At 40.0% G+C, this 12,625-nt stretch overlaps 2 protein-coding genes across 2 annotated transcripts; one reads left to right on the forward strand and one right to left on the reverse strand.

Annotated features, from left to right (window-relative positions):
- Positions 1-397: 397 nt before the first annotated feature.
- gpr180 (G protein-coupled receptor 180) lies at positions 398-6,158 on the reverse strand. The gene is made up of 9 exons (XM_067372783.1): positions 5,902-6,158; positions 5,648-5,785; positions 3,784-3,984; positions 3,523-3,703; positions 3,395-3,444; positions 3,164-3,321; positions 2,044-2,235; positions 1,343-1,420; positions 398-1,268 (listed from the first exon to the last, which is right to left on the reverse strand). Exons 1-9 carry the CDS (start codon positions 6,038-6,040, stop codon positions 1,122-1,124), a joined length of 1,284 nt encoding a protein of 427 aa, XP_067228884.1. The 5' UTR covers positions 6,041-6,158; the 3' UTR covers positions 398-1,121.
- Positions 6,159-6,256: 98 nt separating this feature from the next.
- On the forward strand, positions 6,257-12,024 carry LOC137010636 (dTDP-D-glucose 4,6-dehydratase-like). Its single transcript, XM_067372784.1, has 12 exons — positions 6,257-6,463; positions 7,926-7,992; positions 8,069-8,137; positions 8,216-8,306; positions 8,383-8,525; positions 9,721-9,819; positions 10,153-10,212; positions 10,284-10,327; positions 10,761-10,926; positions 11,277-11,335; positions 11,418-11,515; positions 11,599-12,024. Exons 1-12 carry the CDS (start codon positions 6,414-6,416, stop codon positions 11,712-11,714), a joined length of 1,062 nt encoding a protein of 353 aa, XP_067228885.1. The 5' UTR covers positions 6,257-6,413; the 3' UTR covers positions 11,715-12,024.
- The last annotated feature ends 601 nt before the right edge of the window (positions 12,025-12,625 follow it).

Raw genomic sequence — 12,625 nt, forward strand, 5'->3', positions numbered from 1 at the left:
CATATCAACAGATTTAAGTCACATCACACACAGATTAGTTTCTGTGCAAAAATGTGTTTTTGTATTCATCTGTGAATTTCTCTCTGATAGTTTAAAGTCACCATGAAATCAACATTGACTATTCTTATTTTATTGCAGTGTTTATTCTAAATGATTTATCGTTTCACATCATTATTGTGTTAAATTCATGCTCCTCGTAATCTTGAATCAGAATAACAGAATAATTCTGATGATGAATTTGTTCTTTGTTCTACATTTGTTCTTGTTTGCGAAGCGTTTACTCGATATACGGCACAATTTCACGCTGACTTTAACACTACGGCTCAAAGAAACAAATGAATATAGTGTTTTTGTCCATCATCACATGATGCATTACTGTAATTATGACAGTGACACTTACAGACTGTGTGCATGATGTTTATTAACACAATATTTAACAACACATGCTCTAGAGAACAGGATTATTTTCACATCTTTCTTCTCTGACACTGAAATGTGCAGGATCCAGTAAAAAGGATCAATAAATATCCATAGATTTAATATTCAGTCGACACACAAACACTGCAAAACATGATGCTCCTCCTCAGTGTTTTTGTATTTACAAAAATAATCTTGAGTTCATTTGAATTTTCTGACTCCACTGGCGGATACTTGTTCTTGTTTGAAACATAAAGCCTTAATAAATAAGACTCATTCTGCAGTGAATGTGTGTTGAAGAATGTTGAGGAGGAGCGTGATGTTTTGCACACGTCCCACTTCAGATGATTGTCATTTTAGGCACTTATTGGGAACGACAGAAATGAAATCATGTGTGAGCACAAATAAAACACACGATGCAGTGGCGTCCCGTCTGTGTGCGCTGAGAAATACGAGACGTTTCATTTTCTTATTGCTGAACAGAGACGAACACTGAGCTTTAACTTTCCTTCGTTTGCAGCGTCACAGTAGAACGAGGCTCGTTCACCAGGCGTGTCAGACGCACCGAACACATGAACTATGATGAATCAGCCCTGATGATGTAAACCGCGAGTTTCACTCCGTCTCGTCGTCACGTGACTCTCCCTCACGCGACGCGGGACCTGTGATGAGCCGCTCCGGCGTGAAGCCTCCCGTCTGACGGCTCAGTATCGGCCGCGGCGGCTCATGGTGAGCGGGAGCGTGACGGACGACAGCGACGACACCTCCCAGTACAGACTGCGCGACAGGAAGAGCCGGTACAGAACCACCACTGAGATGGACTGGCACAGGATCACGCCGATCGTAACGACCTGCAGACACGAGACAGAGACGAGACGTCCGTGAGAGCGCTCTGCTGCTGCGCCGGAGGAGCGTTTCCTCTTACCTTTTCTTTCTGATGTTCATTGAGCATCACAGAGAACAGGACCAGCACTGGATGACACAGGAACCACAGGAAACAGCCCTGAAACACAGAACAGTGTCAGTGGAGGACCTCAGACTCACTGATTCAGACTCTTCTGCTCACCAAAGCTGCATTTATTTGATCAAAAATACAGTAAAAAATGTGAAATATTATTCCAGTGTAAATCAGCTGTTTTCTATGTGAATATATAGTAAAGTGTAATTTATTCCTGTGATCAAAGCTGAATTTTCAGCATCATTACTCCAGTCATTTATGATTTATTATTTATGATTACATTTGATTATTATCAATGTTGAAAACAGTTCATATTTTTGTGGAAACTGTGAATATAAAAATATGAACTGTTTTCAAAATCATAAATGTTTCTTGAGCATCAAATCATCATATCAGAATGATTTCTGAAGGATCATGTGACACTGAAGACTGGAGTAATGATGCTGAAAATTCAGCTTTGATCACAGAAATAAATTACACTTTACTATATATTCACATAGAAAACAGCTGATTTACACTGTAATAATATTTCACAATTTTTACTGTATTTTTGATCAAATAAATGCAGCTTTGGTGAGCAGAAGAGACTCTTTCAGAAACAGAAACAGAAAAATCGTAATTATTCCGAACTGTTTATGTGAATCAGACAGGAAGAACTCCGTTGTCACCTTGCCGAAGCTGAGGTAGAAGTCTCGTTTGAGCGCGCTCCGCTCCGCTGAGATGATCTGATACAGCACTGACGCCAGAAACAGAGCGAGCGCCACACGCAGCGCCATCAGGAGCCACCCGGACACACTGCTGGAGGAGTGGAAGCTGTGGTGCTCTGCCTCCTCAAACTGCTCCCAGATCAGCAGCGCCCCCTGCAGACACACACACATCCATGCAGTTCACGGGTTAGTTCACCCAAAAATGAAAATAATTTCATTAATTACTCACCCTCATGTCGTTCCACACCCGTAAGACCTTCATTCATCTTCAGAACACAAATTAAGATATTTTTGATGAAATCCGATGGCTCAGTGAGGCCTGCATAGCCAGCAATGACATTTCCTCTCTCAAGATCCATTAATGTACTAAAAACATATTTAAATCAGTTCATGTGAGTACAGTGGTTCAATATTAATATTATAAAGCCACCAGAATATTTTGGAGCGCCAAAAAAGCAAAATAACGACTTATTTAGTGATGGCCGATTTCAAAACACTGCTTCAGGAAGCTTCGGCGTGTTGTGAATCAGAGGTTCGGAGCGCCAAAGTCACGTGATTTCAGCAGTTTGACACGCGATCTGAATCATGATTCGACACAAAAGATTCATAACGCTCTGAATCTTCCTGAAGCAGTGTTTTGAAATCGGCCATCACTAAATAAGTCGTTATTTTGCTTTTTTGGCGCACCAAAAATATTCTCGTGGCTTTATAATATTAATATTGAACCACTGTACTCACATGAACTGATTTAAATATGTTTTTAGTACATTAATGGATCTTGAGAGAGGAAATGTCATTGCTCAGGCCTCAGATTTCATCAAAAACATCTTAATTTGTGTTCTGAAGATGAATGAAGGTCTTACGGGTGTGGAACGACATGAGGGAGAGTAATTAATGACACAATTTTCATTTTTGGGTGAACTAACCCTTTAATGGTGAATGAAGCCCAGTGTTTCATCACAGTCTAGATGTGTACATTTGCTTTTATCCTAATGAATGTGTCATTTCTTCTTATATTATTATATTTCATGTTTGTTTTCGTGCTCCATTAGCTTTATTTCCGTGTATGAGCGCGGCTAACCTGAGCGATGACGACGGCCAGCGCGAGCGCAGTGGAGGCCGGAGACGAGTCCCACTGCAGCGGTTTACTCTGAGACTTCCTGCTGCGGCTCAGAGACCAGCCCACACACAGACTCAGCAACATGTAGAGCATCTGCACCTGCGCGATCATGTCACACACTAACACACACACACACATTTACATTCAAGTGCAGACAGCGGTCAATCAGAACCGAGTGCAGTCCAGACTCACGTTCAGCGAGGCTCCCGGTCAGCGGCGTCCCCACCCCGTCCCGAGCGTACCTGAGGGTCAGATCACACACAGCATCAGCATATTACCTCCTCCTCGTGATGGTAAGAGCAGTAGGACGCGGGTCTGACCGGGCCATGTGGATGTAGTTGAGCAGCACTGATGTTCCCTGCAGCAGCAGCGCGGAGGTCAGAACCTTCAGCACCGTGTGCATCGGGCCGCCTTTACTCAGCGCCTGCCACAGCGGCTGCACGTAGATACACGACGCCACGAAATACGCCACGATCAGCAGGAAGTAGAAACTGTGAAGCCCTGCAATGAGACGTCTGCTGCATTAGAGCAAACTGAGCATCTTGGAAACACACACTGGAATCGTTCCAGCGGACTCTCACCGGCCTCCTCGGCGCTGAAGTGATCCAGCGGGTTTCCCGCGGCGTCGGGGTTCAGCAGGGTGATCTGGAAGCGGACGTCCTGTAGCTCGCCGTCGATCTGCCCTTCCTGACAGGTGTAGCGGTCCGCGTACATCACGTGCCACGTCTGAGGCGTGGACTGCTGCGGGATAGTCTGGTTCTGCTCCTCTTTGCTCAGAGTGACTGAGAATGTCAGACATTATATGATAAAAATCAACATGCTGTTTGTTCAGTTGCTTCATAAACTATTATAAACTTTGTCCTTTTAGACGATTTCATTTAAGGCGAGACACTGCGGGATTTTTGAGCTCTATTTTACATTTACTAGTGGAAAGAAAACATCCAGAAGTGTTTATTTTATTACACTTTATCTATTTGCATCTGTAGATCTCAATCCATATCTTTAACCCTCTGCTGCTGTTCGCGCGTCAGTCAAAAATGGCTTTTTTTTTTTTAATCTTATTTCATTGAATTGATAGTAAATATTTTAGTTTGATAATATTTTTTTATTTAATATTTTGTATTTCTAGAGGATTTTATGTTACTGAATTATATTTAAGCAGTAGCTATAATCCATTTATTCACTGAAAATGAAATTTTCATGTCATAAATCTTGAATGTTTGGATCAAAGACTGAAGTTTGGTCTCTTTTTAAAGAAGACACTTGGCAGATTATTGCTCAAGTGACATGTTTTTTTTTCAAAAAGTGAACTTGAAAAAAAGTTATAAAATGTTACATTTATTCTTATTAAAAAAATGCACAAAAATACAATTTTTAATTTTTATATGAAATATATATTTTCCAAAACATGTTTTACTCAAAACTTTGAGAAAATCCAAGCCATACATCTAAACAAGTTGTGTTCCAAATTTGAGGTTTATATCTCAAAAAATTAGTGTCGAATTATGATTCGGATTGCGTGTCAAACTGCCAAACTGCTGAAATCACGTGACTTTGGCGCTCCGAACCGCTGATTCGTAACGCTCCGAAGCTTCCTGAAGTAGTATTTTGAAATCGGCCATCACTAAATAAGTCGTTATTTTGTTTTTTTGGCGCACCAAAAATATTCTCGTGGCTTTATAATATTAATATTGAACCACTGTACTCACATGACCTGATTTAAATATGTTTTTAGTACATTAATGGATCTTGAGAGAGGAAATGTCATTGCTGGCTATGCAGGCCTCACTGAGCCATCGGATTTCATCAAAAATATCTTAATTAGTGTTCTGAAGATGAATGAAGGTCTTACGGGTGTGGAACGACATGAGGGTGAGTAATTAATGACATTATTTTCATTTTTGGGTGAACTAACCCTTTAATGTAAGAATTTGTTTGGGCGCAGTACCGAACGCTTCCACTAGATGAAATTCATCTCCCATAAATTTCCAATGCGCTCATTTCTGATTGCAAACAATAGAAGTGTGACTATTTTATTTTCACGAACATTGAACATTTCTGAATCATGTCCATGTTTTTTTTTTTGTTTTTTTTTGTCATACAGCAAGTGAAAAAACCTTAACCAAGTTTTGTACCGTTCCGATAACCCCAACAGCAGCACCAGAGGGTGAAAGGTTATGAGTTTGATTCAGAAATCTCCACTTTAGCAGCTTTAAGGAGACCAAACTTTACAGTTTTATTCATATCTATATTCTGAATGTTTGTAGCAATACCGCAGATGTGCACGATATGATACCGGTATACCGTCACAGCGCTACATTGAGCATCATATAAACATCAGCAGACGGTGACGTGTCTGTCATGTGAAATCAGGGTGCAAAGTTCAATATAGCAAGGAAAAATGTATTTCTCTGTAGAAACAGACTCCGATGCGAATGAACTTACTGGAGATCTGAGCTGAAGTGACTCTCTCCAGACAGCTGAGGTTGTCGAAGCCCTCCGAGCGCTGAATCAGCAGCAGTTTCGCGTCCTTCTGCAGCGCCACCTGAACCTCCTGCACGCGACACGCCATCAGACCCTCACCTGCCGAGATAACACTGTCACTGCTTCTCATGAGGCACTTTATTTTCAGAAATGCATGCAAACACAAGGAAGGAAATGCACATGCATGAAATGTTGTATTAATATCAGACACGCACCGTGATACAGGAATCTTGTGATGTACTGCCCGTTATTCTCTCGCGCCGCGTCGCTCCTGAAAACCCCAGAAACGGTTTTTCCCGCTGCAGGACATGAACTGAACAGAAGAACGATGAGAATGATAAAGTACACAAACATTATTTCATTATTTCAACAGAAGCTCTTATTCTCTTCATTCACTGCAATCAATGAGGTAATACTGTCCTTTTCCGCCCACCGGATGACTGACGTCTGCTGCAGCCAATCGGAATACGCCTTTTCAGTCTAGCGCAGTGAAGCAGCCAATGAGAGCGCAGCGGAGGCGGGGACAGTCGCTGGCAGCTCGGCTCATACGTGTCAGCGCTGCCGCAAACCTTCTCTAACTGTCGTGAGCGCTGTGTTTACGAAGCTTCCTAGAGTCATGTAATTATTTCTTGTAGAACTGTGGAGTGATGATCGATACAGTGAGGGACTGGAGAGAGAGAGGGGTGTGTCAGGGCTGATTCATGACTGACTTGATCTTCATCTTCAGATGATGAAGATGAGCTGCACTGTGCTGGTCACTGGAGGAGCGGGATTCATGTGAGTGTGTGTTCAGCTGTCATTACTGTGAATAACTACAAACACACTCACTGACAGACGACTGTCCGCTTTCTGTGGAAGCATTTGACGTAAAGATGTCACAATTATGACAAAAGTCGACTTATGACATACTAATTCGAAATTATGATATAAAAAGTCAAATTATGACGTACAAAATCAAAATTATGACAAACAAGAGGAAATTATGACATACTACATCGAAATTGACAAAAAAATTATGACGTAAATAGTCAGTTATGACAAACAAGAAGACATTAAGACACTAAATGGAAATTATGACAAAAAGTCGAAATTATGAAAAACGTAGAAATTATGACATACTAAATCAAAATCATGAGTCAAAATTATGACAAAAAAAGTCAATTTATGACAATCGAAATTGACAAAAAGTTGAAATTTATGACATAAAAGAAATTATGAATTATGAAAAACGTAGAAATTATGACGTACTGAATCGAAATTATGACGTAAAAAGTTGAACTTATGACATACTGAATTGAAATTATGACGTAAAAAGTCGAAATTATGAAAAAAGTTGAAATTATGACACTGAATCGAAATTATGACGTAAAAAGTTGAAATTATGAAAAAAAGTAGAAATTATGACATACTGAATCGAAATTATGATGTAAAAAGTCAAAATTATGACATACTAAATCGAAATTATGACATAAAAGGTCAAAATTATGAAAAACGTAGAAATTATGACACTGAATTGAAATTATGACGTAATAAAAGTCGAAATTATGAAAAACGTAGAAATTATGACGTACTGAATCGAAATTATGACAAAAAGTTGAAATTATGACATACTAAATCAAAATGATGACGTAAAAAGTCTAAATTATGAAAAACGTAGAAATTATGACATACTGTATCGAAATTATGAAAAACGTAGAAATTATGACATGCTGAATCGAAATTATTACGTAAAAATTTTAAATTATGAAAAACAGCGGCGTTTGGGGGCCTGAAAACAGACTTTTCAAAATGGGTTTCAGAGTGCAAGTTTTTGAAAATGATAGCGGTAATAAATTATTGTCTCTGTATATATATTTATATTTTATTATTATTATTAAACTTTAAACAAAGTCAATGTACTACTTATTGTCTCTGTATAAAATGTAAATTTTTGAAAACAGTGACATCATATGCATGCGTGTTATGTGTTCAGTTTATAGATGTAGTGTTTCTTTACGAAATCACATCGCCATCTACTGGCCTGGCAGCAGAATACAGTGATTTTAGTTGTTTTTGTTGATCCGTGTGAACGGGGATCGTTTTGACAGCGTTGTTGTCTGTACGTGAAAAACGTTCTATTACATCATTGTTGTCTAAACGTACCCTAAAAATCAGCAAAACACCAGCTGACTAAAACACACTGAGACTCCAGACGAGAGAGAAGATCAGTTCTCATCTGATATCATGTGTGTGTTCCCAGCGGATCTCATCTGATCACGGCTCTGGCCGAGAGATTCCCGCACTGGCGAATCATCAACGTTGATAACGTGAGTTCCCGTAACCGCACTGCATCAGTGTTTCAGCGTGAGATCTGAGCGCTGACGGTCCGTTCTTCTGTTTCAGCTGCAGCGCTGCTCGAGTCTGAAGAACCTGCGGTCCGTCGAGGGCAGCAGCCGCTACGCCTTCATCCCGGTATAAACACAACAATCCCAGTCAAACTCCACTTACTGCTGCTGAATGCCCATCTGATGGATTCTGTCCTTCTTTCAGGGGGATGTTTGCAATCCATTTTTCATAAACCACCTCTTTTCAACGGAAAACATTGATATTGTGTTTCACTGTGCTGCTGAAACTCATGTGGGTGAGTAAATGTTTGACGGCACGTCATCAATTGATTTTCAACACAATAATCGCACTTCATATCACGATGTGCGCAGAGAGCTCGTTCCTGTGTCCGTCACACTTCATGCATGTGAACGCGGACGGCACCGGCGTTCTGGTCCGAGCGGCGCTGGAGGCGCGAGTCCGGCGCTTCATCTACATCAGCACCGATGAGGTGTACGGAGACAGTCTGGACCAGGTGCGTTCGGCCGCGACACGCTCAACTGACCAGAGCTTCTGCAGGTTCTTCGTTTGCCCTTGAAGAGCTCTTAAAGCATTAGTTCACTTCTGATCATTTACTCTCCTCCATGTCATCCGAGATGTTCATGTCTTTCTCTCTTCAGTGGAAAAGAAATGAAGGTTTATGATGAAATCATTCCAGGATTGTTCTCCATATAGTGGACTTCACTGGGGTTCAACGGGTTGAAGGTCCAAATGTCAGTTTCAGTGCAGCTTCAAAGAGCTCTACATGATCCCAGACGAGGAATAAGAGTCTCATCTAGAGAAACCATTGGCCATTTACTAAAAATAATAAACATTATATACTTTTTAACCACAAATGCTCGTCTTGCACTGCTCTGTGATGCTCCACGCATGACGTAATCATGTTGGAAAGGTCACGCGTGACGTAGGAGGAAATGCCGCGGTAGGGCGAAAAACTGTCTCATTTTCTCCTCCAACTTCAAAATCGTCCGTCAACGTTGTTTTACCTTTTTTGTAAAGGTCGTTTGACTTTGTAAACACTGGATTGGTACTTCCGCCTTTCCAACGTGATTACGTCATGCGTGGAGCATCACAGAGCAGTGCAAGACGCATTTGTTGTCAAAAAGTGTATAAATGTTTATTTTTTAAATAAATGTCCGATGGTTTCTCTAGATGAGACTCTTATTCCTCGTCTGGGATCATGTAGAGCTCTTTGAAGCTGCACTGAAACTGACATTTGGACCTTCAACCCGTTGAACCCCAGTGAAGTCCACTATATGGAGAAACATCCTGGAATGATTTCCTCAAAAACCTTAATTTCTTTTTGACTGACGAGAGAAAGACATGAACATCTTGGATGACATGAGGGTGAGTCAATTTCAGGAAATTTGAATTCCGAAGTGAACTAATCCTTCAAATCAGAGCAGAATGTCATGACGTTAAATGTTGCTCACACTGCAAAAAATGATGTTCTTGAAGTGTTGTAAAAACAAGCAAGACATTTACATGTAGAGAACATACTGACATATTGTGTTCCCTTTAATTTATTTGTCATATTTTCCTTACTTGGTCTTAAAAAGGTCTTTAAAAAGTCTTAAATCTATCTCTATAAACCCAGCTAGTTGAATGATGCTGTAGATGAACAGTAGTAAACTAGTACAGCTGTGTTTTGATTCGGTTCTTGTTTTCAGCCGTTTGATGAACGGAGTCCACAAAGACCCACCAATCCGTACTCGGCTTCAAAAGCTGCGGCTGAAAACATTGTGATGTCCTACTGGATCAAGCACAAGGTATCAGTCATGTGATCATACTGTCTGTGAGTCTCAGAACAACACCTACAGGTCACAGAACCTTTCTGAAGTGTGTTTTCCAGATGCTTTACTTTTATTTTTACTCTCATTAGTTTAATATGGAAGCTTGTTTCCAGCAGGGAATAAAAATAGTAAAGGTAATTAGTAATTCTGACTTTGTTTAATCTCACAAATGCTGAGAAACAAACATTAATGCCAGTGCTACACATATTTCCATGATCTATAAAGACTTTAAAAGTGAATTCAGTGTCATTGTTTTGTTTTGTCATGAAATGAGATTGTTGTATTATATTTAATGTTTCCTGTCATTAGTTCCCTGTCGTGATCACGAGGAGCAGTAACGTTTATGGACCGCGGCAGTATCATGAGAAGGTACGAGAGCATCAGCATCACATGACTGTGACGTTATTCACCGTTTTAACACTGTGATTGTGTTTGATCAGGTCATTCCCAGATTCCTGTCACTCATTCAACAGGAGCAGAAATGGTGAGTTAAAACGGATCTATAATGCTTCAGTGTGGAAACGTTCCAGTTCTTCTCTATATCAGTGTTTCTGAACTCCATCTTGAGTTTCTTCACAATATTCCTCATTTAAATAATTCATGCGCAGAATAAAGGGGCGGGGCCTGGTTGAGTTAGTCAGTAGTGTGTTGAAACTGGTGGTTATGGTAAGGGGCGGGACATTTCCCAAACACCAATCACAACACACTGCTCCAGCCGACCAATCAGAGCACACTGTGCTTTTCAGAAGGAGGAGCTTCATAGAGACAGGAACTAAACAGAGCGTTACTGACAGACTGGGAAGAGAGGAGCTGCAACAATGGAGAATATGAGGAGAATAATCAACATCAGGAGTTTGTAAAAGAGCATAATACGTCCTCTTTAATTCTAATCAGTGCACGTGTGGTTTGTTGTGCAGCACTATTCAGGGCTCAGGCCTGCAGTCCAGACACTTCCTGTACGTCAGCGACGTCACAGACGCATTCCTGACGGTGATGGAGAAGGGCATTCTGGGGGAGATTTACAACATTGGGAGCAGCTTTGAAATTCCCATCATTCAGTTGGCCAGAGAACTAGTGAAAATGGTAGGAATCGTTACTGTTTGTTATTAAAAGCGGAGATTCAGATATGATAATGAGCGTCTGGTTTCTGACCATTCACAGCAGACTGGGTCATCTGACCAATCAGAGCAGAGCAGCTCTCAGAAAGGCGGAGTTTAGAGAGACCGAATCTTTGATTGAGAGAAAAGAGCTGATGCTGCAGTGGATATTATGAGAAAATTAAAGTATTTTTGTCATTGAATGTAAATCTGTTGTGAAGAACCTGTAAGATCAAGCATCATGGGGCACTTTGAACAGAGAAACATCAAATCATGACATAATCACAGAACTTCATCAGTTGTTTTCTGTTTCATTGAACTGTTTCCTGTTCACAGAAAGTGAAGAATGTCTCGTGTGAAGCTCTGGATGATTGGATGGAGTTTGTTGAAGACCGGTGTGTTTCCTGTCAGTGTTTGCAGTTCATATTTATGAATGATTCTTCATGACTAACTGTCGTTCCTCCTCTTCATCTCTAGACCCGTGACGGAGCTCCGGTATCCCATGATATCCGAGAAACTGCACAGACTTGGATGGAGACCAAAAGTCACATGGAAGGAGGGAATCAGACGGACCAGTAAGAGATTCTACAGATGATTCTGTGTGATTCCATATACTGTGATGATGATGAAGAGTATGACGCGTTTCTGTTGTTTTCAGTAAAGTGGTATGAAGAGAATCCAAACTACTGGCCGTTAATCAGTGAGAATCCAGAGAACTCTGCAGAATCATGTGATCAGACGCCGACACATTCAGTGCCTTATGAAGTCAGATAATAAAGTCTATTAATTAACAACATACTGTAATATTTAAGTCTAATTGTTTATTATACATCGTCTATGCAAGTTGTCCAGCGCGTGTCAGTCGGTGAAGAACATCAAGAATCTGTTTCCTCATGAAAAGGTCACAGGATTAAAGAGGACCAAAAGTTAAACGAGATTTTACACTATTTTTAAAGATCATTTGTGTGTCACAAGCTCAGCTGTGCTCAGCTCGGTGATTATGAAAGAAAAAGCTTCATTTGTATGATTACATGTATGTAAATTGTCTTCAATCATATTTATGCTTTAATAAAAAAGATGTTTAAACAGGCTTGCAATGATGTTCTTATAATAAGCGTTTATAGTAGTAATTTCTGAAAGTAAATATACTGAAACATCAAGTTAATGCACATATTTATTAAGATAGTTTAGTTTTAATTGTCTTTTAAAATGTACAAATACATTTTAATGTGTTGTTAGTTCAATTTTCGGATGTTTTGATCTGGTGTTTTTGTGTGACGTACAGCGCCATCTAGCGTCAGGATCATATATATATATATACATAGATGCTGCATTCAACCACTCCAGACACGCGCCCGCCATCTTGGAACGGTCAGCGTGTCGTCGCTCACATTGCGCAGCTTCTGGTTGTGAAACTACCGAGATTTAAATTCCCTAAGGAAACAGATAACATGAAAAATACTATAGTTATTTATAGTCAATACTATAATGTTTTTGAACCATACTACCATACTATAGTGAATTGTAGTATAATGTATATAGTATTTACAAGACTGTATTAACTATAGTGAACCGATAAACTGTATTAAATACTGTAGTATACTTTAGTTTTTACTACAGTAAACTGTAGTGTATTGTAGAATAATATACTCTGTAGTTGTAGAAAACTCAGTACAGTATTGGGT

Source organism: Chanodichthys erythropterus, chromosome 21, assembly GCF_024489055.1.
Source record: "Chanodichthys erythropterus isolate Z2021 chromosome 21, ASM2448905v1, whole genome shotgun sequence".
NCBI classification, from domain to species: domain Eukaryota; kingdom Metazoa; phylum Chordata; class Actinopteri; order Cypriniformes; family Xenocyprididae; genus Chanodichthys; species Chanodichthys erythropterus.

Bases quoted from the DNA above. Each gene is read 5' to 3' on its own strand.
- gpr180 (XM_067372783.1), bottom strand. From the start codon at position 6,040: ATGTTTGTGTACTTTATCATTCTCATCGTTCTTCTGTTCAGTTCATGT. The intron at 3,445-3,522 runs GTCAGACCCGCG...TCTGACCCTCAG, and splicing joins AACTACATCCACATGGCCCG to GTACGCTCGGGACGGGGTGG. The intron at 1,421-2,043 runs GTGACAACGGAG...TCTGTGTTTCAG, and splicing joins TCTACCTCAGCTTCGGCAAG to GGCTGTTTCCTGTGGTTCCT.
- LOC137010636 (XM_067372784.1), top strand. From the start codon at position 6,414: ATGATGAAGATGAGCTGCACTGTGCTGGTCACTGGAGGAGCGGGATTC. The intron at 8,138-8,215 runs GTATAAACACAA...TCCTTCTTTCAG, and splicing joins GCCGCTACGCCTTCATCCCG to GGGGATGTTTGCAATCCATT. The intron at 8,526-9,720 runs GTGCGTTCGGCC...TCTTGTTTTCAG, and splicing joins ACGGAGACAGTCTGGACCAG to CCGTTTGATGAACGGAGTCC.